This window comes from Cheilinus undulatus, linkage group 17, assembly GCF_018320785.1.
Source record: "Cheilinus undulatus linkage group 17, ASM1832078v1, whole genome shotgun sequence".
Taxonomy (NCBI): domain Eukaryota; kingdom Metazoa; phylum Chordata; class Actinopteri; order Labriformes; family Labridae; genus Cheilinus; species Cheilinus undulatus.
This window is the reverse complement of record NC_054881.1, coordinates 29054195-29075041: the sequence shown is the minus strand read 5'-3', so window position 1 is coordinate 29075041 and position 20847 is coordinate 29054195. Positions and strand designations below refer to the sequence as shown.

Genomic DNA, 20847 nt, shown 5'->3' with positions numbered 1-20847 from the left:
AATTTATAGATATTTGGTTCTTTAATGATCTAAAACAGCATCAAGAATTTTTTTTAACACTCATTTTCAGGTATGAACTTGAAAGATATCATCAGTGATTATGTACTGCATATACACAGAGTATGTTCATAGTAAATGTGTTCAACATATAAAGTGTTAAAAATGAAAGTTAATGAAGCTTTTCTACCAAGCAACTTTTTTAAATGAAAAATAAACCATTCATTCATCACAGTAAAATTCTGAAAGCACTTTTTATCCTGTATTTTTCAGTATTACATTATGCACTGAAGATGAACTTAAATGGAATTAATAACCTTCAAAAATTAAATCATAAAATCTGACATGAAATTTCACATCTATGACTTGTTTATCAGTCTGGGAACAATGATATCACTGCCATAACATTTATTGCAGTACATCTCTGTTTAGATTGCAAAGTACCTCTGTACCTGTTTCGAAGGAGTGGAAATTGAAGCATAAAACACACTTGCGTTATCTTGAATTCAGTTTCACCTTCCTCAGAACAACTGAAGGTCTTTCTATCCACTTTATGTAGTGTTTATCTTTAAATCAGTGTGTGTACTGTATCTATGGATACAGGCAAATACCTAGCTCACATACGTGTGTGCTTTCACACACAAATTAGCAAGTGGTTCATATTGAGGTCCCCTGGATGACACAGTGGTCCTTTGTGTTTGAGTCCAGGTATTAAATTTAATTTCAGAAACTCCTGGATGTGAGCATCAGTCATTAATTAAAATATTCATTAATACATTTCCTTCAGAATACAACGTGAGTTTGTTTTCTGATTCATAATAGAGGTTTAATGATAGTTGGATCAAAACTGATACTGACAATGTTGAAAAGATATCCTCTTAACCCCTATCACAGGGTTATGAACTATATGACTGCTTGGGTTATAATCAACATCTTGCCTCTGATTGTGTGAAGCCATTAACCCATGCCATCGTTTTATTGCTCCTCCACTCTGCTTGTCCTTAAATCTAGGTCAAAAGACCGCTGCACTGTTTGCTCAGTTCCTGGAGTGTTAGGCACAAAGGGAGCCCAGCTCTTCCTGAATGAAACCTTCACTGTAGGTGCGTCTCTCACCACAACGCCACTTCACCTGTCGTCTATCCTGCGTGACCTTCTTCTGGAGGGACTTGGTTTACTTCATCAAAGGCAGAAACAAATGAAGGAATAAAGGTATTTTTGTCCTGTGGTCCAGTGTCAAGTGTGAGCGGGACTGTAAGGCACCAAAAGTCCCATTATTGTTTGAGGTATGTTAATGACTTTAATTTTCTTTTCATTCTTTTGGGTGGGGGGTAGGTTTATAGAAGTTTCAGACACTCTGGATTGTCAGGATTTTATGGAAGTCTGAATGAGTGCAATGCCACAATAACAGCCAGTCAAACCATCAGATAATGTTTTCTTTCTGATATGGAGCAAGCTTTCTGTTGGCATTGAATTTATTCAGATGAGGTAAATATTAGATGCATCTATATGAAAATAAAACCATAAGTATGAAGAAATAATTTCCTTTTTTCTGTGTTTCCAGAGTTAGCCTTGCCCTGAGTGTGATCTCAATCAAATTATATACTCATGGTCATATCGCTATCTCAATTTATAGTGTTAGTACAAAAGGTTGAGAAGGGAACGGCAGGATCCTTTTACAGCTTTGCAGCACAGATAAGGAATTAAGATGCCTTATGTTTTTTCACATAAAGATTCTCTCTGGTTTCTAGCTAGAATCTTATATTGAATATGATTTTAATCTGAAATTCACAGAAATAAACCCTGAATGTTGAAACTGTTCAAACAAATCAAATGCAACAAACTTTAAATCAAAATACTAAAAAACAGAGGATAGAATACACACTTTTGTTTCAGTATTTGAGGTGACTGTAAGAAATATATTGACCTTATGTAGCATGATTTGGTAAATTATTTTAATTCAAATGACACATTAACTACTCTCACACCTTTTTAGTTTCTTGGGCCTTTTCTTGGCCTACAAATATCACCTTTCATTTTTATCTTTCAGTTATCTGCATCTCTCCTTTTAATATTTTTTACAAATGTCTCTCTATTAGCTGCAAACCTCTTTACTCTTTTATATTAACTTTATCAATTTGAACACAAACATGAAGCACCATAAATATGCTGGTTCCCTCTCAGTCCAACTACTGTACACTTTCTCCTCTCCACTTCTATCACAGTGAGGTCTGACTACAAATAAATGTCTCCTTGCTTTACTAACTGTATGAGGTATGGCTACTAAAACAAGACTAATGCTGTAATACAATTTCATTGAGCATAAACATTTTTTAATGACTCTATCCTAAATCTCCTCCCCTTCTGCATCAACACACCGCTGCATTCAGGTCTTCCACTGATCAAGCAGTGCAGTAGGTCTTCTTCAGACAGTTGTCTCAGAACCACTGTCGTTCTTTTCTTAACTTCTGACAGAAACTCAAAACGGAGTCCTTTGGGCACAGATTAGATCTCAGAGGGAAAAAGTCACATGGTGCTACACACTTAGAAATTCCCCCTGTAAAAAAACGGTAAACAACTGGCAGTAGGGTTGCCAGGAAGTTACTGTAAAATTAACGGTATATTGCTGCTGCTGAAATGTACAGTTTGCTGCTGTTTTTATGAATACAGCAAAAGGCTGCTATTTTAAACCTTAACAGGAATATGCTGTTAAAAGATTAGCAGTTTATGATTTTTTACACTTTTTCTTATGAGATATATTTGCATATTCTTACTGTGAATTACGGCAAAACACTACACCTTGCTGTGAATTCATTTCTTTCTAGCAAAATTGACTAACTAAAAAAGCACTCAGAGAGTGCAGACCTCTGCCATTAGCCCTACCTCCCAATTGTGAAGAATCCTTTACAAAATCCCTGGATTCTTCCCCATGTGTCCCCAACCGCAGAATTCACCATTTACTCTTTCCCCTGTGGGGTGGAAATATGGTGAAGTAAAGCAGTGATTTCACTATGCGTGGACTTTCATGGTAGAAGCATTGCCTGCCGGTGCCAACAGATGCACTGACAGTCTCAGCCATGGTCTCACTGGACGACTGAAAGTCATGGCAGAGGGTGAATTTTCCTCTATTCCTCTCAGCATTGTGAGTATTCTTGCTACAATTCGCTGTCTTTCTCTCTGTTATGCTCCAACTTGCCTCCTCGACCGGGCGTGCGTCTTTCAAACTCTATAAACTCCAAAACTTTGAATAGAAACACACCCAAAAATGCTGATGGGATTGAAGTTACTCATGTCCGCCATCTCCTGGTGTAAAGTGGTAACAGCACAGACCTCTGCCATTAGCCCTATCTCCCAATAGTTAAGAATCCTTTAAAAAATTCCTGGATCCAGATGGTGATCAGGATCAGTCCCAAAATCTAATCAGTTCTTCCTTATGCCATTTCTGACATTTCCTAAAAATTTCATCAAAATCCATCCATGACTTTTTGAGTTATGTTGCTAACATACAAACTAACTAACAAACCCTGCCGATAACATAACCTCCTTGGCAGAGGTAATAATACATGAAATGAATTATCTGAATTAAATTTTTAGCAACTATTAAAGATCAAGCTAATGTTAGCTGACAAAGAATTTACTCACTGTGTGCCTGCGGTGTTTATGCGTCATGTCAAACTCTAGCTAATGCTAATCTTACAAATGACCTCAAACTTAATAAGTGATGGTTTTTGCCTATTCTAACTAGTAAAGCAGTAAGGCATTAACCAATTTATTGTTAGCATGGAGTTGGATAACAATGTGATTTCTAACTTCACTCTCCTTCCAAGCATGTGCTCTCACCTTCTTGTTCCCAAAATGCAATGCAAAAAATACAAGAAATTACTGTTTTCTTTCCTTGAAGCAGTAATACAGTAAAATAATGTATAAACCGCTATTATACAGGGTTGTCCTGTATTTAAACATAACGGGATCTTACCGTTGAAATTTCCAGCAATTCGTCAGAGTGTAGATTAGGTGAATAGGGAGAGTGATCAAGCACTGTGATTGGTTTTTGGGCAAGTTGTCTGGATAAAGCATGAAAACATTTTTCCACAATTGTGGTTTCTTTCTTCAGTCTTTCTCTTACCTAGAACCTGATTGTAATGGTCTAAGATTACTCGTTGACCCTTCTGGATCTCACTCCTCCAAAATGATACCCTTAATGTCAAAGAAATATTCAACATGGCCTTGAATTTGGACTTGCTTTGTTGTGCTTTCTTCATCCTTCCTGAGAATGCTGTTGTCAAATGCATTGACTACTGTTTTGTTTCAGGATTGTATGTGGAAGATCATAATTTTACAGAATAAAATACCTCCTTCTAAAAACATAGTTTGCTTAAATGTGTTCCAAAATGTCTCCACATATTTGCTTGGGTTTTTCCTTTTGACCAGGAGAAAGGTGTTTTGGGACAACTTAGGCGCACACTTTTGTCATGTTCAGATTTTCATGCAAAATTCGCTGACCTGTCTCTATATCAATAGAAAACATTTCTGTTTCTATCATTCTTAAACTGATTTATTGATCATTTCAGAAGGTATGCGCAATTTGTTGAATGTTTCAGAAGTTTTTATTTCTGCCTTTACAAAATCTTTTAAACATGTGCACGTGACACGCAATGTTCCCCATACACCTCAGTTAAAGATTAGGCTACTATTTTGTTCAATTTCACCAAAATGTTCAAGTTAATGTGTTGCTCAACTTTTAAGCTAATCATTTTCTGATGCCTTAGCATCAGAAAATGATTAGTCCTTTGTTAGCAGTGAACTAAAGACACTTATTGTGAACTTACAGCAGCTGTGCGTGAATACCCAACCAGCCTACCACTCCGTGTGACTGTGATCAACGTGGTTTTATCCTCATAAGCGCAGTTTCACTATTTAATTGCCACACCTCATATCCCCTGATAGTATCAACATGCTCTTTCTGTAGGTGTGAAATATGAAGAAACTGAGCTAAAGATGAGGTCGGTAGCATCATGTTTTGGACAGCTGTGTGGGAAACAGACAAAACAGGGTGAGATATGAGGCATTCCTCACATATTGTTGAGTCACTTCACATATCACAAGTGATTTTTTTTTTTATTCTTACGTCATAATATGCAGGGTTACTACTCAAAGCACGAACTATATTACATGACACATGCTGTGGCAAAGTTGTTCAAACTTTTCTCCAAACGCTGTGGTAATTATCTCCATTGCTCTTTTGCTGTGTCTATTTTTCACAGAGGAGGAGAGACACTTGCGAGCTAATGACAGGCACTTCAACCTGTCTTTCCACTATGCTGTAAGTATAGTTGCACTTTGTCTGTGTAGGCAACAGCAGAATGAGGTGGAGATTTTTACAGTGTCATTTTTGGTTCCGATTTACCCCTGACAGTCCTGTTTTCAGGCTCCTGTGTCCAAAATAAAAATCAATGAAACTGTGATATGTCAACAACAGAATTCTAGCCAATAAATAGGGAAATACAACATTGCAACATGCACCCTCAATGCATCACTTTCTCTGTATCAGTCTGTATTAATATCTGTCATTTCCGATGCCAAGGCAGCTGCTATTTAACCACCAGAAAAAAAACACAACATAGTGTACATTAAAGCTCACTCCTGATTTGTCAGTCCATGTGTCAGTCTCAGAGCACCAACTGGAAAAAAAATTAAGTTTTAACGAGAAACTACAATAAAAATAGTTGTGAATATGTGTTTGTGTTTACATTAACAACCTTTACAAATCTACAAACAAAGATATACTTTAACTATAAAAATATGCTGTGATTAGTCATGATTAATCACAGTAGTGATGAGATTAACTTGATGAATGTTTTTAATCGAGTAACAGCACTATTAAAAAGCTGATAGGCCTGAAGAACAGTGCAGGTCACCAGACTCTCCAATAAAACCCTTTTACGCTGTTTACTGGTGTTTGAGTTGACCTTGGAAGATGCTATTTCATCTGCTGAGGCACTTTCTACAAGTGCACTAACAAAATAAATCAAATAACATGAGTTTAATCAGATTTGATTTGAGGATAAAAGTTTATTTTGTGTGGATGTGATAATATAGATGTGAAATATCTATCTTACTTCAATAGAATTAGTGTCTGAGTCTCTTTGGGGCTTGAACTCCACAAGGTCATAGCATGATTGAAAGGTGTCTGCCCTGAGTGCAGCAAGATCTGTCCCCCCATGGAGTCCTGTCACTGGTGGTGGTTTCAACTGAGGTAAACTGAGGCTGATTAGATGAATGCTGATCAACTTTGAAGAAGAGGGTTGAAGAAACGATGTCTGTAGCTGTCATCTAAGGACCATGGGGTGAAAAGACCAACCACACAATGGAGACCTAGGATGATGGCCAATTATGTCGTCTTGTAGACTAGGTGGTGTTGGGAAGGTAGAGGGTTGCTTGCAGACATGTCTTGAAGAAACTAGTGGAGGAGAAAGCCAGATTTTAAGGGGCAGCAGGGATATGAGAGTCAACAATGAGGGAGTGGAGCAGAGCTATGGGATAGTCATGACCAGTTGATGTGAACAGCTGATTATGATAGTCATGACCAGTTGATGTGAACAGCTGATTATGACGAGTGACTATGGAAGAGCAGGAGTGAAAGAGTGCATGAAATGGCTTGGGAATGAACCACTGAACCACTGAGGAGAATATAGTCTTCCTGACTGAACTTCATCTAAGCTTCATCTCATACATGTTGGTTTGCAATAACATTGAAGTGTCCCTATTTAGAGGATTGAAATATGGTCAACCTAGTCATGCATTAAACTTTTTTACCTTTTCTCTTTTTTCTCCATATACTCCAGAACAATGCCATCAAGACCTCCAAGTACAACATTGTCACCTTCCTGCCTCTTAACCTCTTTGAGCAGTTCAGGAGGCTCGCCAATGCCTACTTTCTCTTCCTCATGATCCTTCAGGTACACAAGAAGAAGCAGAATTCTGATTTTATATTCTATATTATTCATAGAAGGAATTTTTTAATCCAGTAGACAAAAGCTATTGATACTTACTGTTTCTTTGACAGCTCTTTCCTCAAATCTCCTCCATCGCTTGGTACAGTACTGCTGTCCCTCTTGTTTTAATCCTCTCTATCACAGCTGTAAAAGACGCCAACGATGACATAGTAAGCTAAATTAAAATCATAGATTTGTGAGCCTGACGCTTACTTGTTTTGATGATTAATTAACATGAAATCACTTACAATAGATTTTCAGATGTGTGATTTGGTAAGCACTGTTTTCTTTTCTTCCTCTATCATCTGGGTAGAGCAGACATAAAAGTGACAATCAAGTGAACAACCGCACTGTGAGCGTCCTAATCGATGGAGAGTAAGTTTAAGATAAACATTTTATATTACACATTTGTTCAGCTATGATAAAACTATGCACATATAAAGCATTTTTTATGTTTAGCTGTCATGATTGTGTTAGTGTTTTTCTTGTTGTGATCTCATATGATGTCTGTTTATGATTTTGTCAGACTTAAAGAAAATAAATGGAAAAATGTTCAGGTTGGAGACATAATCAAACTTGAGAACAATCAGTTTGTCACAGTAAGTGTTGTATTTAAAGGATAAAATTTACTAGTGTTTTATTTTTGAAACTGTATGTGCATTGCTGTATTTCATGGCCTATAACTGCCTTCAGTGATAATATATTTTAATGAGTACATGTGGCACTTGCAATTAGTAATAGTACAGATTTTTTTTTTTTTTCAATACTTTTATTTTTCTGTGATGTTATTGATGCTTTTTTATAGGCAGATCTTCTGTTGTTGTCCAGTAGTGAGCCCCTCAATCTGGTCTATGTAGACACAGCTGAATTAGATGGGTTAGTGTGCATGCTGTAGTGTGATTTATTCATTTGCAAGCCTGTGCATAGCTGAAGGTGTTGGCTGCATGATACTCATGTCCTCTTGATCTCCCACAGTGAAACCAATCTGAAGGTGAAGCAGGCCCTTACTGTCACTGGAGAGATGGGGGACTTTACTGAAGCACTGGCTGCCTTCAAAGGTGAGAAGCTGAGAGAAATATCAATTAACAACAAAGGAATTTGTGCTTAGAGGAAAAAAGAACCAAACAATCAACAGTCACAGGTCCTAACTTTCCCTGCTTTCACTATTAATGTACAGTGCTTAACAAATTTATTAGACCATCCTAACCCTAACCAAAGTAAGGTTTATGCCACAGCTGCCCTAAATTAACAGCATTGGTAATTACCAAAATCATTTTTTATGTTTCTTCAATGATTAATACACCAATATGAAGAAGCTCTTTAACCCAAATGATATTTTTAAATGCTAAAATATAATTATTATTGTTATTCATGAATTTTCAAATTGACTGATTTACAAAAAAACTGAAAAATTGTTAAGCACATCATTATTTCTTGATTAATATGTCAAATTATAGTTATTTACTTGCATTCCTGAACAGAAAAATGAGTTTTAGTGGTTGAATGTCATGCTTGATTCATTTCTGACTTCTCAGAGAAGTCCAGTGAGCCGGCTCAAATTTGTGTGAATTCAGTTTGAAATTGCTCATTCCTGTTCAAAATGGTAAAACGTGGAGAGCTCACTTAAAATGAAAGAGTCTGCATTAAAGCACTTCATGATGCTGGATGGTCTTTGAGAAAAATATGACAGGTGGTCTAATAAATTTGTTAAGCACTGTACATATTTTTAGTGAACTCAAACATCCGACTCTTTTAGGTGAATTGCGTTGTGAGCCTCCCAACAACCGACTGGACAAGTTTAGAGGAACTCTGACTGTCCATGATCAAACTTATGCTTTGGACAACGACAAGATGCTGCTCCGAGGATGCACTCTAAGGAACACAGAGTGGTGCTTTGGACTGGTTATCTATGGAGGTAAACTCAGCCGCTTTCACTCTGTGCTATGTTTTAGAAACTTATAGATTCATTTTTGTCTCTCTTTCTTCCTGGCTGTGCATAACCATTCTGCCAGGAGGTTTGTGCTGTTTTATTTTACTTTATGGTCCATGCTGCTCCCACTCTTCAGATAAGTTGGCAGGGAGGAGGGGGCTTTTTATTCATTCTGTAAATTAAATAATGTTAATAATATTAAAGAGCACGCACAGGGTTCGCTGCGAGAGGGGGCCTCACTAAGCTGGCACGCCAGATGGATTTGTTTCACACATACATCTGGAAAACCACTCATAGACATCATCCGGGAAAGGGCAGAGGCTTTGAAAAAGAACTCGGAGAGTGATTGTATGAATGTTCTGTCTGTCACATCTTTACGGGCCAGTCAGAGCAACAAAACGTGACGTAGCTGCTACTGAGCTGCGCCCCTACCAAAGGATTAAACTCCATATAGAACTGCATAACATGAACTATGGCGACTGTAAACATGTCAGTACATGACTTTTGTTGTTTTTGATAACAAATAACAACTAAATGCTGTTATTTTTCTTCTTTAAATGAAGAAATGTCATCAAGTTCTGATAAAAGTGGTGCTTCGGCGAAACGGGCGTATCCATCTGCTCTACAAGGTTAGGGCCTCACAGGATTGTGCTGCAGGACTTATAGGGGCGATAGGGGCTCAGTAGATAGAGTTGGCCTTGTCACAATAGGAAGGTTGTGGGTTCCAGCCCCTGTCACATGTCAGTATATCCTTGCATGGGCAAGACATTTAACCCACTACTTTGTCGCTGTTGTGTAAATGGATATGTTTGAATGGGTTCAGCTAATACTGATGGCCTATTCTCCATAGCACACTGCTTTCAGTGTGTGAATGTGGAGTGAAAAGTGTGATTGGGAAAGTGTATGTAAAAGCATTTTGAGTGGTCAGATGACTAGTAAAGCACTCTATAAGTTCAAGTCCAATTACTATTCACTGGACAGAGGAGTACTTTCAGGGAGCTGATTGACCCAAAGCTATGATAAGCTGAATGTCAGAGGTCAGAGGAGACTTTGTTGTTAAATGTATTATTGGACCAGTTCATTGTGATCAGCTCCGGCTGTGTGAGTAGCATATTTGGTTCGTGGACATGTGTCAGGCGGCCCACTTAGTGCCCCTGGTTTTCATGAGGCTGGCACTGGTTACTAATATTAATATGAAAAGGGGATAAGCATCATGCAGTCTCATGGAGACTAGGTATTTGCCATCACTCCTCCCTCTGCCTACAAACTTTCATAGATAACAACAAGCATTTTGATTGGTCAGATGTGTGCTCCTTGAGAGCAAAACTGAAAAAAAAAAAAAAAAAAAAAAAATCTACGGCCTGGAAGCTTACATTGATCCCATTACATGCTCTCCAAAAACACACTTGAAAAAATTTGCCTGGTGTGCACAGGCCTTTACTCCCTGCAGATTTGGAAATCCTGCCTCTACATATGTGGTTGTCTGTATTTGAACAAGGTGTTAATCATTTCCAGGTCCTGACACCAAGTTGATGCAAAACAGTGGAAAGACGATATTTAAGCGGACGAGTCTTGATGTCTTAATGAATGTGCTGGTGTTGTGTGTAAGTTCTATGCCCATTTACACAAATGCATTCATTGATGAAACTCTGATTAACTTATTTCATTTATTCAAACGTGATTACTCATTTATTTCTAGCATAAAATATTTATTATGCAGCAGATTTTCAGAATTTACCTTTTTATTCATGCAAAATGTAAAAAATGTTGTGTCATATCTTTAATTGTCAGATATTTGGCTTCCTGGTGACTCTGTGCAGCATTATGTCCATCAGTAATGCGATCTGGGAGGCTAGGGAGGGATCAATGTTCACTGTTTTCCTTCCTCATGATCCAGGGGTTGATGTGAGCCTCGTAATCTTCCGCATATTCTGGTCCTATGTTATCGTCCTCAACACATTTGTGCCAATGTCACTGTATATCAGGTACAGTCTAGCACAGAAAAGCACAAGAAATTTTCTATTGAGCTTAGAGTCATAAGTTTTTTTTTTTCCTGCATGATTAGTGTGGAACTCTTCCGCCTGGGGAATAGCTTTTACATAGACTGGGACAGGAAGATGTATTACCCCAAGAATGACACTCCTGCCAAGGCAAGGACCACCACACTTAGCGAGGAGCTGGGCCAGATCAAATACATCTTCAGTGACAAGACAGGCACCCTGACGCAGAACATCATGACTTTTAACAAGTGCTCTATCAATGGAAAAGCTTATGGTTAGCAGCCCCTTTTACTTTAAAACCAAAGATATGACTGGACATATTAAAAAGGGGTAAATGATTAATTCAGACTTTTGTATTTCAATCAGGTGAGCTGTATGACTTTTCTGGACAAAGGGTGGAAATTACAGAGGTGAGATAGGAGTCTTTGTACTTCATGTGTAATTTTGAGAATATAGAATAATATGTTTGTCATTTTCTTCTCTGCAGAGGACAGAGAAAGTGGACTTCTCATGGAACCAGCTGGCTGATCCAAAGTTTACCTTTCATGACCATAGTCTGGTAAAGACGATGAGCGAGGGAAATCTGGAGGCTCATGCCTTCTTCCGCTTGTTGGCTCTGTGCCACACAGTCATGCCTGAGGAAAAGGAGGAGGGTGGGTGTCTGCTAATGGAGATCTTTATTAATGTGCTGCAGAGGCGTAATGATAAAATTCCTTGCATGATTTCCAGTCATCAGATTGTTTTATCATCTTTAAAACTGTTATATATTTTTTCCTTTCTATGTGCCTTATTTAGACACTTCTGATGAAGCTTCAATTTGAAATTTGTGTTTTTTGAAGCCACAATATTCATAATTTGAAACTGACCAATTTCTGGACACATAATTTATGGGAGCCCATTACAAAGCACCCCACTGTGGAAGCTTTTACATGACATTCTTACCATTCCTGCCATCTCTTTGTTTCAGGAGAGCTCAACTATCAAGCTCAGTCTCCTGATGAGGGCGCTCTGGTGACTGCAGCGAGAAACTTTGGCTTTGTGTTCCGCTCACGCACACCAGAGACCATTACAGTCTGGGAGATGGGTAAACAAGTGATCTACGAACTTCTGGCTGTTCTTGACTTCAATAACGTCCGCAAGAGAATGTCAGTGATCGGTAAATGGTTTTGGGATACTTTTTATTAAATGCAGCCTACATATTTTTTTTGAGTCTGAGTAGATTTTAAAATTAGCCTACTTAATATTTGATCACTTTTTAAGATGCTTGATCTGTTCCTCTAAATACAAATACATTTGTATCCTTTCTGTTATTACTTTCAAAATGCTTTTTCAGAAATTCAGAACACAACTATTTATGTTAGACTTCCCAGGAACATATTAATGGTAAAAGAAACAAATGTGTCAAACTTCATGACTTTGCTACACTTCATGACCTCCATCATCATCTCCAGTGAGAACTCCTGAGGGGAAGTTGACTCTTTTCTGCAAAGGAGCAGACACCATCATCTTTGAAAGGCTACACCCCTCTTGTAACACACTGAAGGAAGTAACCACCTGGCATCTCAATGTAAGTCTAGGTTGGATGATTGTGATGTGCATATTAAAATAAATTATGTGTATATTAAGAAACTGGTCATTTTCTTGTAGTTAACTGCCTTACTCTGCCATACTGTAACAGGGGTATGCAGGTGAAGGCCTCCGTACACTTGTTCTGGCCTACAAAGACTTGGATGAGAGTTTTACGGAGGAGTGGCAAAAGCGCCACCATGAGGCCAGCACTGCTTTGGAAGGCCGAGAGGAGAAACTTGAAGAGCTATATGAAGAGATAGAGAAAGATCTGCTGGTTAGACCACTGACTAATACTTAATACTTTGACACATTTGTGGAATAAATACTTCCCTTAGAACCATTCATCTATGCTTTGTGAATTTTAGCTTCTCGGAGCTACAGCTGTCGAAGATAAGCTACAGGACGGCGTGCCGCAGACCATTGAGCAACTTGCTAAAGCTGACATAAAAATCTGGGTGTTGACTGGAGACAAACAGGGTTAGTATCACTAACTTGCTTACTTATTTTAGTTTAAATTTCCTATTTTAGAAATTGTTGAAGAAGTAATACATAGTGAAATCTGTCCTAATGTACAGTATATTCATGTGCACTATTACTGATTCACTCATCTCAGTGTGTCAGAAATTTGTGGCTCCAGCTCTCCGAGAGTTGCTAAATAATCTGTTCATGTAAAAGCAGAGAATGAATGGTCTGGATTTTACTAATATATGAAAAAAATAAATGTTTTCTACAGAGACGGCAGAGAATATTGGCTACTCCTGCAACATGCTAAGAGAGGGGATGAAGGATATTTTCATTGTGTCAGCAAACACAGCTGAAGGAGTCAAAGAGGAGCTACAGTAAGGCAGACAGAATAATAACTAACTCATGAAACATCGGCTGTTTAAAGAATCATAACACAACCTAGACACTAATCTACCTAGAATAATTTAATGCTAAGAATGGCTAGATATGGGGCGCACATGGCCCTGTGGTTTAGGGCGCGCCCCCATGTACAAGGGCGTCCACCCTGTGACCCTTTCCTGCATATCTCTCCCCAACTCTCTTATCCCTGCCTCTGATTCTATCCACTGTCCTCCTGTCATTAAAGGCACTAAAAGCCAAAAAATAAATCTTAAAAAAATCGCTAGATATAAAATACAATGATAAAAAGGTAACTACTTGTCTCACTTATTCTATGAAAGTGTTGCTAAAGTAGGTCTGTATGTAGTTGGTCACTTATTTGGTCATTCTAAAAATCTTACACAAAATTAATGATAACAATAAAATATATTTAAATAATATTTTAATATAATAACAAAAATGCAGATAAGACACAGGGAGAACTCATATGAACTTCTCATGTACTCCTGTTTCTTTCTTTAGAAGTGCAAGAAGAAAAATGTGTCGTGAATCTGCAAATGAGCCGTCAGTGATAAAGTCTCGTGCAGGTCTGTTCTGGCTTGAGAAGACTGAGACTGTGCACGATGAGATGGTGGATGGAGAATACGGCCTTATTATAAATGGGCACAGTCTGGTAAGGCTTATTCAGGCACTGATGCCAGGAGCTGCTGAGTCACTGAGAGATATTTTCTTCTCTATTACCCGCATACACAAAAATCTGGAGTCCTTAACATTTTATTGATGTCTGTTTCCATCCAAGAAGCACATTACTTTATATATGATATGATGTTACTGTACACGCAAAACAGACACATTGGTATTTTACTGGCTGAATGTAAATCGTTTAGAATTTATTAAGTGCAAGTACCATAAGATGGACCATTCCTCTCCATGATGAACAATAATCCCCAGTGAGGAAAGGACAATGTTTATTCTTGTTGAATGTCAGTGGCCTAAGTAATGTAAAGGGAAGTTTACACATCACTTCAGCAACTGTAAGCACTTTCTCTTTATTTTTGTCTTCAGGCCTTTGCTTTGGAGAAGAGCTTGCGCCTGGAGCTGCTTAGGACAGCTTGTATGTGTCAGACAGTGATTTGCTGCAGGGTGACTCCTCTGCAGAAGGCCCAGGTGGTTCAGCTGGTCAAGAAATATAAGCAGGCTGTTACTCTGGCTATTGGGGATGGGGCTAATGATGTCAGCATGATCAAAGGTAAACTCATTTCACTCAGACACCATGTAAAGATCAATGAAGAGCAAAGAGTTGTATTTGCAGCAAAACCAGACAGCAGGAAAAAATCATATTTTCCTTTAATCCTTCAGCTGCTCATATAGGTGTGGGCATCAGCGGTCAGGAGGGCATGCAGGCCGTTCTCTCCAGCGACTTCTCCTTTGCCCAGTTCCGTTATCTTCAGCGCCTCCTGTTGGTGCACGGTCGCTGGTCCTACCTGCGTATGTGCAAGTTTCTTCGTTATTTCTTTTACAAGAACTTCACCTTCACCTTTGTGCAATTCTGGTATGCCTTCTTCTGCGGCTTCTCTGCACAGGTGAGGAACAAATACATCAATACATTTACATGCAATGCCTATTATAATTGGCAGTGTGTGTGTGTGTGTGTGTGTTTGTGTCTGTCTTAATTTCCATGCTCCAATTGTCCTTAATACCTCTCCATAGATTTCTTGAATGTACTGGTTTGAAACTGGTGCTATAAAAAAAAATCATAAATATGTACAAATTTTCTATAAAATCTAAAACTGTTGTGCCTTTTGCTTTAGTTTGCCCCCATCCTCAATTACATCACTTCTCCTAACACATACGCTCACTCTACCACATTGCAGGAGAGCAGATGGCCTTCGATCTTAAACACACATGCTAAAAGATGGAAATTACACTTCCTCATGACTCTGGTCATAATGATAATGAAAATGATAAGAATCAAGGATAAGGATAAAGTAGGGATGTGACGAGATCTTGTGCCACAAGATTTCTCATTGAGGAAAAATCCAACTTGTGAAATCAATATTGCGCAGACACCAGGAGCATCAGCTCTCCTGACATAAAACAATACCAAAGTGGAAATTATAAAAGATCACAAAAATGCCCTGAAATCTCTAACATAGTTTGTTTGGCAGCTAATGAAGAAACTGAGTTGATCCCAGATCACCGCTCCAACCCCTACCCCCTCCTCCACGTGCGCTACTTGGGGCCGCACATGATCCGCCAATGCATAATAAGTTCATCATAACGGTCTGAAATAAATAAATAAATGCTGCTGCTGGAAACCCATGCAGTCTCTGCAAGGAGAATACAGCATTTATTTAGGTCGTGTATGAGCGTAGACTTACTCAAAGGACATATCATCCACCCATTTATTTTTTTTTCCAAAATTTAAAAAAAAGTGTAAAATGTCGTCTTGTGTCTTGTGTGCCAAATCTTGTCTCGTCTCGTGAAAGTCTCGTCACACCCCTTGAAAGAAAACTTTATTGTCCCAAGAGGGAAGTTTGTCATGGACAAAAGTGCAACTTAGCTGCGACAAGTTAATACCACAAAAACAGACAACAGTCCAGTGTCACAGGCTAAAGGACAAAAGATAAAAAAGAGATTTACAGGTAAAAGTTTATGTTGCACATACCCTGTAGTCCTCAGCAGATTGAAATATAAATAGCACAAACACATTGTGAAAAATTTACTCCTTAGTGAGGATATTCTCCAGGTCAAGTGACAAGTGATATGATCCCTTGAGATGAATGATTTCAAAAGTCCATGAAGCTTTAAATCAGAGTAAACATTTAATGTCTACACTGAGCAATGCATGCTCGGAAAGACTAAAAATTACAATCTCAAAATACATATGCAAACCTCTGTGAGAAACTGTTTCCTTGATTGCATGAGTTTGAAGATAACATTTGGGTATGTTGAGTATTTTTCTACTCTTGGTTATAGAGTCTGTACGATGACTGGTTTGTCACCTTGTACAACACAGTATACACAGCACTTCCAGTCCTTGGCTTGGGTCTCTTTGATCAGGTATGAAAAATGGCTCAGACACTCACATTCAGCAACTGCAAGTGTTTACAGTGCAGTAAACACTTGCAGTAGCCTCTGTACCCATAGGCCCACTCATCCATCTATTTTATTCTCTGCTTCTTTAGGATGTGAATGACGACTGGAGCTGTCATTATCCTCAGCTCTACACTCCAGGCCATTTAAATCAGTCCTTCAGTAAGAAGGTCTTTGTACGCTGTCTGGTGCACGGCTGCCTCAGCTCGCTCATCCTCTTCTTGATACCCTGGGCCACCATGAATGACGCAGTACGAGATGATGGCAAGGACATTGCTAACTATCAGTCCTTTGCTTTATTGGCACAGACCTGTCTTCTGGTTGTGGTAAATCTACAGGTGAGTACTGCTTTAAAAAGACAGAGCAAGCTAACCAGGATTTTTTACAGTCAATGAATCAAGGAATCAATCATTTGAAAAAAAAAGGTGTACTCTGCAAGTTCATTAGCTTTTCACTACACTGGTTAAATCCTGGGGTCTGGTATCCTTTCCCAGACCAGACAGGGTATATATTCTCTTCAGTGCATTCTGGGTCATCCCTAAAGTCTCCTTCCAGCTGGATGTGCCCAGAAGACCTCCACAGGAAGGCACCCAAGAAGCATCATCTCTAACCCTCCTTTCAATGTGAATGAGCTGCAGCTCTAGTTCCTTCTGGATGTCTGAACTCATCACCGTATCTCTGAGCTGAGCCCAGCCACCCTTCAGCAAAAAACTCATTTCATCTGCTTGTATCCGCGATCTCATTCTTTTAGTCATTACCCAGTGTTCATGACCATAGATGAGGGTTAGGAGGTAGACTGATCAGAAGATGGAGAACTTTGCCTTTCGGCTCAGCTCCCTCTTTGCCCCAATGGTTGGGCACAATGCTCGCAGTACTGCTGACACTGCACTAATCCACCTATCAATCTCACACTCCCTTTTACCCTCACTCATGAACAAGACCCCAAGATATTTGAACTCCTTCACCTGAGGAAGAGACTCACTACCCACCTGGAGTGAGTAATCCACTGTTTTCCAACAGAGAACCATGGATTTGGACTTGGAAATGCTGAATTTCATCACAACTGCTTCAAATTCAGTTTCAAACCCTTGCAATGCCTGCTGGAGCCAACAGAACCACATCATCTGCAAAAAGCAGAACTGGGATTCTGAGGTCCCTGATCAAGCTAATACAGCATGTTGCCAATATAACATAACAACTATGACTATGCTAATGTTGCATAAAGCATATATATAGAGACATAATAAGCAGAACATGACTGAACATGCTAATATTTGCATTAGCAATCAACTCGAATAATTGTATTATAGATGTTATATAAGAATATTTTAACAGGATTACAATAATACTTTTTTCTTTAAATTATGTTTTCAGCTGTGTCTGGACACTCATTATTGGACAGCAATAAACCAGTTCTTTGTATGGGGGAGTCTGACTGCTTATTTTATCATCACATTCGCCATGTACAGCAATGGCATGTTTATCATCTTTACCTCCACTTTCCCCTTTATTGGTAAGTGTAGATTCAGCCTCATAAAATAATCCAGGTTAAGTAATATGAAACTCATTAATACATGATTCTGACTTTTGATCTGATGTCTTTTTCTAACTGCAGGTACAGCAAGGAACACTCTGAACCAGCCAATCGCATGGCTGACCATTTTTTTGACTTCTCTTCTCTGTATTCTGCCTGTGGTGGCTTTGCGCTTTTTTCTCATTCAGCTCCGACCAACAATCAGTGACAAGGTGAGAAAATGCATAACGATGACTGTGGAACCATCTTTAATGTCTCTGAATTTTATATGGATTAAGATACTGAGCCTCTGAATGATAAAGCATGGCAAATAATACTTTAAAATTAGCATTCCTACACTGACAATCAGCCTGGCCTTACTAAAACACTGAAGTAGATACAGTTGAAACCAGAAGTTTACATACACTATATAAAAAGGCACATAAACTTTTTTTTTTCTCACCGTCTAACATTAAATCAGATTAAACTTTTCCTGTTTTTGGTCAATAAGAATTACCTAAATTATTTCTATTTGCTAAATGCCCCAATAATGAGAAAAGGATTTTTTAGACAATTTTTTATTACTTTCTTCAAAGTCAGAAGTTTACATACACTAAGATTACTATGCCTTTAAACATTTTGGGAAAGCCCAGATGATGATGTCATGTCTTTGGAAGCCTCTGGTAGGTTTATTGACAACATTTGAGTTAATTAGAGGCACACCTGTGGATGTATTTTAAGGCACACCTGAAACACACTGCTTCTTTGTGTAACATCATGGGAAAATCAAAAGAAACCAGCCAAGATATCAGGAAGAGAATTGTGGACTTGCACAAGTCTGTTTCATCCTTGGGTGCAATTTCCAGATGCCTGAAGGTGCCACGTTCATCTGTTCAAACAATTATACGCAAGTATAAACACCATGGGAATGTCCAGCCATTATACCGCTCAGGAAGGAGACGGGTTCTGTGTCCCAGAGATGAACGTGCTTTGGTCCGAAAAGTGCATCTCAACCCAAGAACAAAAGCAAAAGACCTTGTGAAGATGCTGGCTGAAGCTGGTAAGAGTGTTTCATTATCAACAGTCAAACGAGTCCTGTACCAACATGGGCAGAAAGGCCACTCTACCAGGAAGAAGCCATTACTCCAAAAGAAACATAAAAAAGCCAGATTACAGTTTGCAAATGCACACAGGGACAAAGACCTTAATTTTTGGAGACATGCTCTGTGGTCTGATGAAACTAAAATTGAACTTTTTGGCCATAATGACCATTGTTCCATTTGGAGAAAAAAGGGGGAATCTTGCAAGCCTGAGAACACCATCCCAACTGTGAAACATGGGGGTTGCAGCATCATGTTGTGGGATTGTTTTGCCTCAGGAGGGACTGGTGCACTTCACAAAATAGATGGCATCATGAGGAAAGAACATTATGTGGAAATACTGAAGCAACATCTCAAGACATCAGCCAGGAAGTTAAAGCTTGGGCGCAAATGGGTTTTCCAAATGGACAATGACCCTAAGCATACTGCCAAACTGGTTACAAAGTGGCTTAAGGATAACAAAGTCAATGTTTTGGAGTGGCCATCTAAAAGCCCTGATCTCAATCCCATTGAAAATTTATGGGCAGAGCTGAAAAGGCATGTGCGAGCAAGGCGGCCTACAAACTTGGCTCAGTTACACCAGTTCTGCCAGGAGGAAAGGGCCAAAATTCCTGCAAACTATTGTGAGAAGCTTGTGGAAGCATATCCAAAACATTTGACCCAAGTCATACAGTTTAAAGGCAATGCTACCAAATACTAATGAAATGTATGTAAACTTCTGACTCTCAAGAAAATAATAAATAATTGTCTAAAACATGATCTCTCTCATTATTCTGGCATTTAGCAAATAGAAATAATTTTGGTAATCCTAATTGACCAAAAACAGGAAAAGTTTAATCTGATTTAATGTTAGACGGTGAGAAAAAAAAGGTTATGTGCCTTTTTATACAGTGTATGTAAACTTCTGGTTTCAACTGTATATAATTTAGTAGAGTGGCTGCTGAGGCAGATGAGTGGATGGAATACAGGTGTGTGATCCAGCCAGGTACTTTGAGTTACACACAAAGACACTCACAATGACGGACATGGGTAGGAGATACAAGGGGGAAATGTCTACAAAGTTAATTAAATAATAAATGACTGGATTTGGAGCACTTTTCTGCCACCTGATATTTTAAGACAAAGCCTCAATTATCTAAGCCATAAGATGGCTTATCATTCATAATTGTTATATGGGTTCTGTGTATGATTTATCATGATAATGAAAAATTGAACAAAATGACGTGTCAAATTATATATGGAGCTTCATAAATAAGCAATTGCACAGAAACAGGGTAAAAAATGATGGTAACATCTTATCCCTCCCTCTTCCAGGTGAGATATAAAATGCAGAATGAGGCATTACCAGCTCCTGCACCTTGCCGCCCACTGGTCAGACGTATCAGCACTCGTTCTAGCTACGCCTTCTCACACACCCAGGGATATGGTGATCTGGTGACATCTCGCAAGTTCCTGCAGAAACTACGGAGGAGTCGACCAGCCCTGTTCACCCAGACAGACTCTCCTTTGGTAGAGAACCTGCCCCAACATTACCGTACCATCAAAGAGGAGCTATAGAGCCCATCACCAGATGTGCACAGTGACTGAACACTGGATCAGGCCTAGGGGCTTGACCACCATGGGCACACAGCCTGTGTTGAAGTCTGGCCTGTGTCACTTTCTCACACGTCATTCCTCACTCTCTCACCTCTGTTTTTGACTCTATCTACTCCCCCTTCTATGTGAATAAAGGCATGAAAAGCCCAGAATTCTAAATATATTTTTTAAAAAAGCAGCAAAATAAGGTTTTTAGATTGAAATTTAGCTC

General features: G+C 38.8%; 1 protein-coding gene across 1 annotated transcript; it reads left to right on the top strand.

Moving 5' to 3' along the window:
• The first annotated feature begins 5173 nt into the window (after positions 1 to 5173).
• LOC121524807 (phospholipid-transporting ATPase ID-like) lies at positions 5174 to 20597 on the top strand. Its single transcript, XM_041810319.1, has 26 exons — positions 5174 to 5317; positions 6840 to 6953; positions 7061 to 7159; positions 7303 to 7364; positions 7516 to 7588; positions 7795 to 7865; positions 7965 to 8047; positions 8746 to 8904; positions 10435 to 10523; positions 10711 to 10904; positions 10985 to 11193; positions 11286 to 11329; positions 11407 to 11572; positions 11887 to 12075; positions 12371 to 12486; positions 12598 to 12762; positions 12854 to 12965; positions 13222 to 13327; positions 13854 to 14004; positions 14397 to 14580; positions 14691 to 14914; positions 16311 to 16394; positions 16520 to 16765; positions 17802 to 17940; positions 18043 to 18173; positions 20355 to 20597. Exons 1-26 carry the CDS (start codon positions 5174 to 5176, stop codon positions 20595 to 20597), a joined length of 3597 nt encoding a protein of 1198 aa, XP_041666253.1.
• The last annotated feature ends 250 nt before the right edge of the window (positions 20598 to 20847 follow it).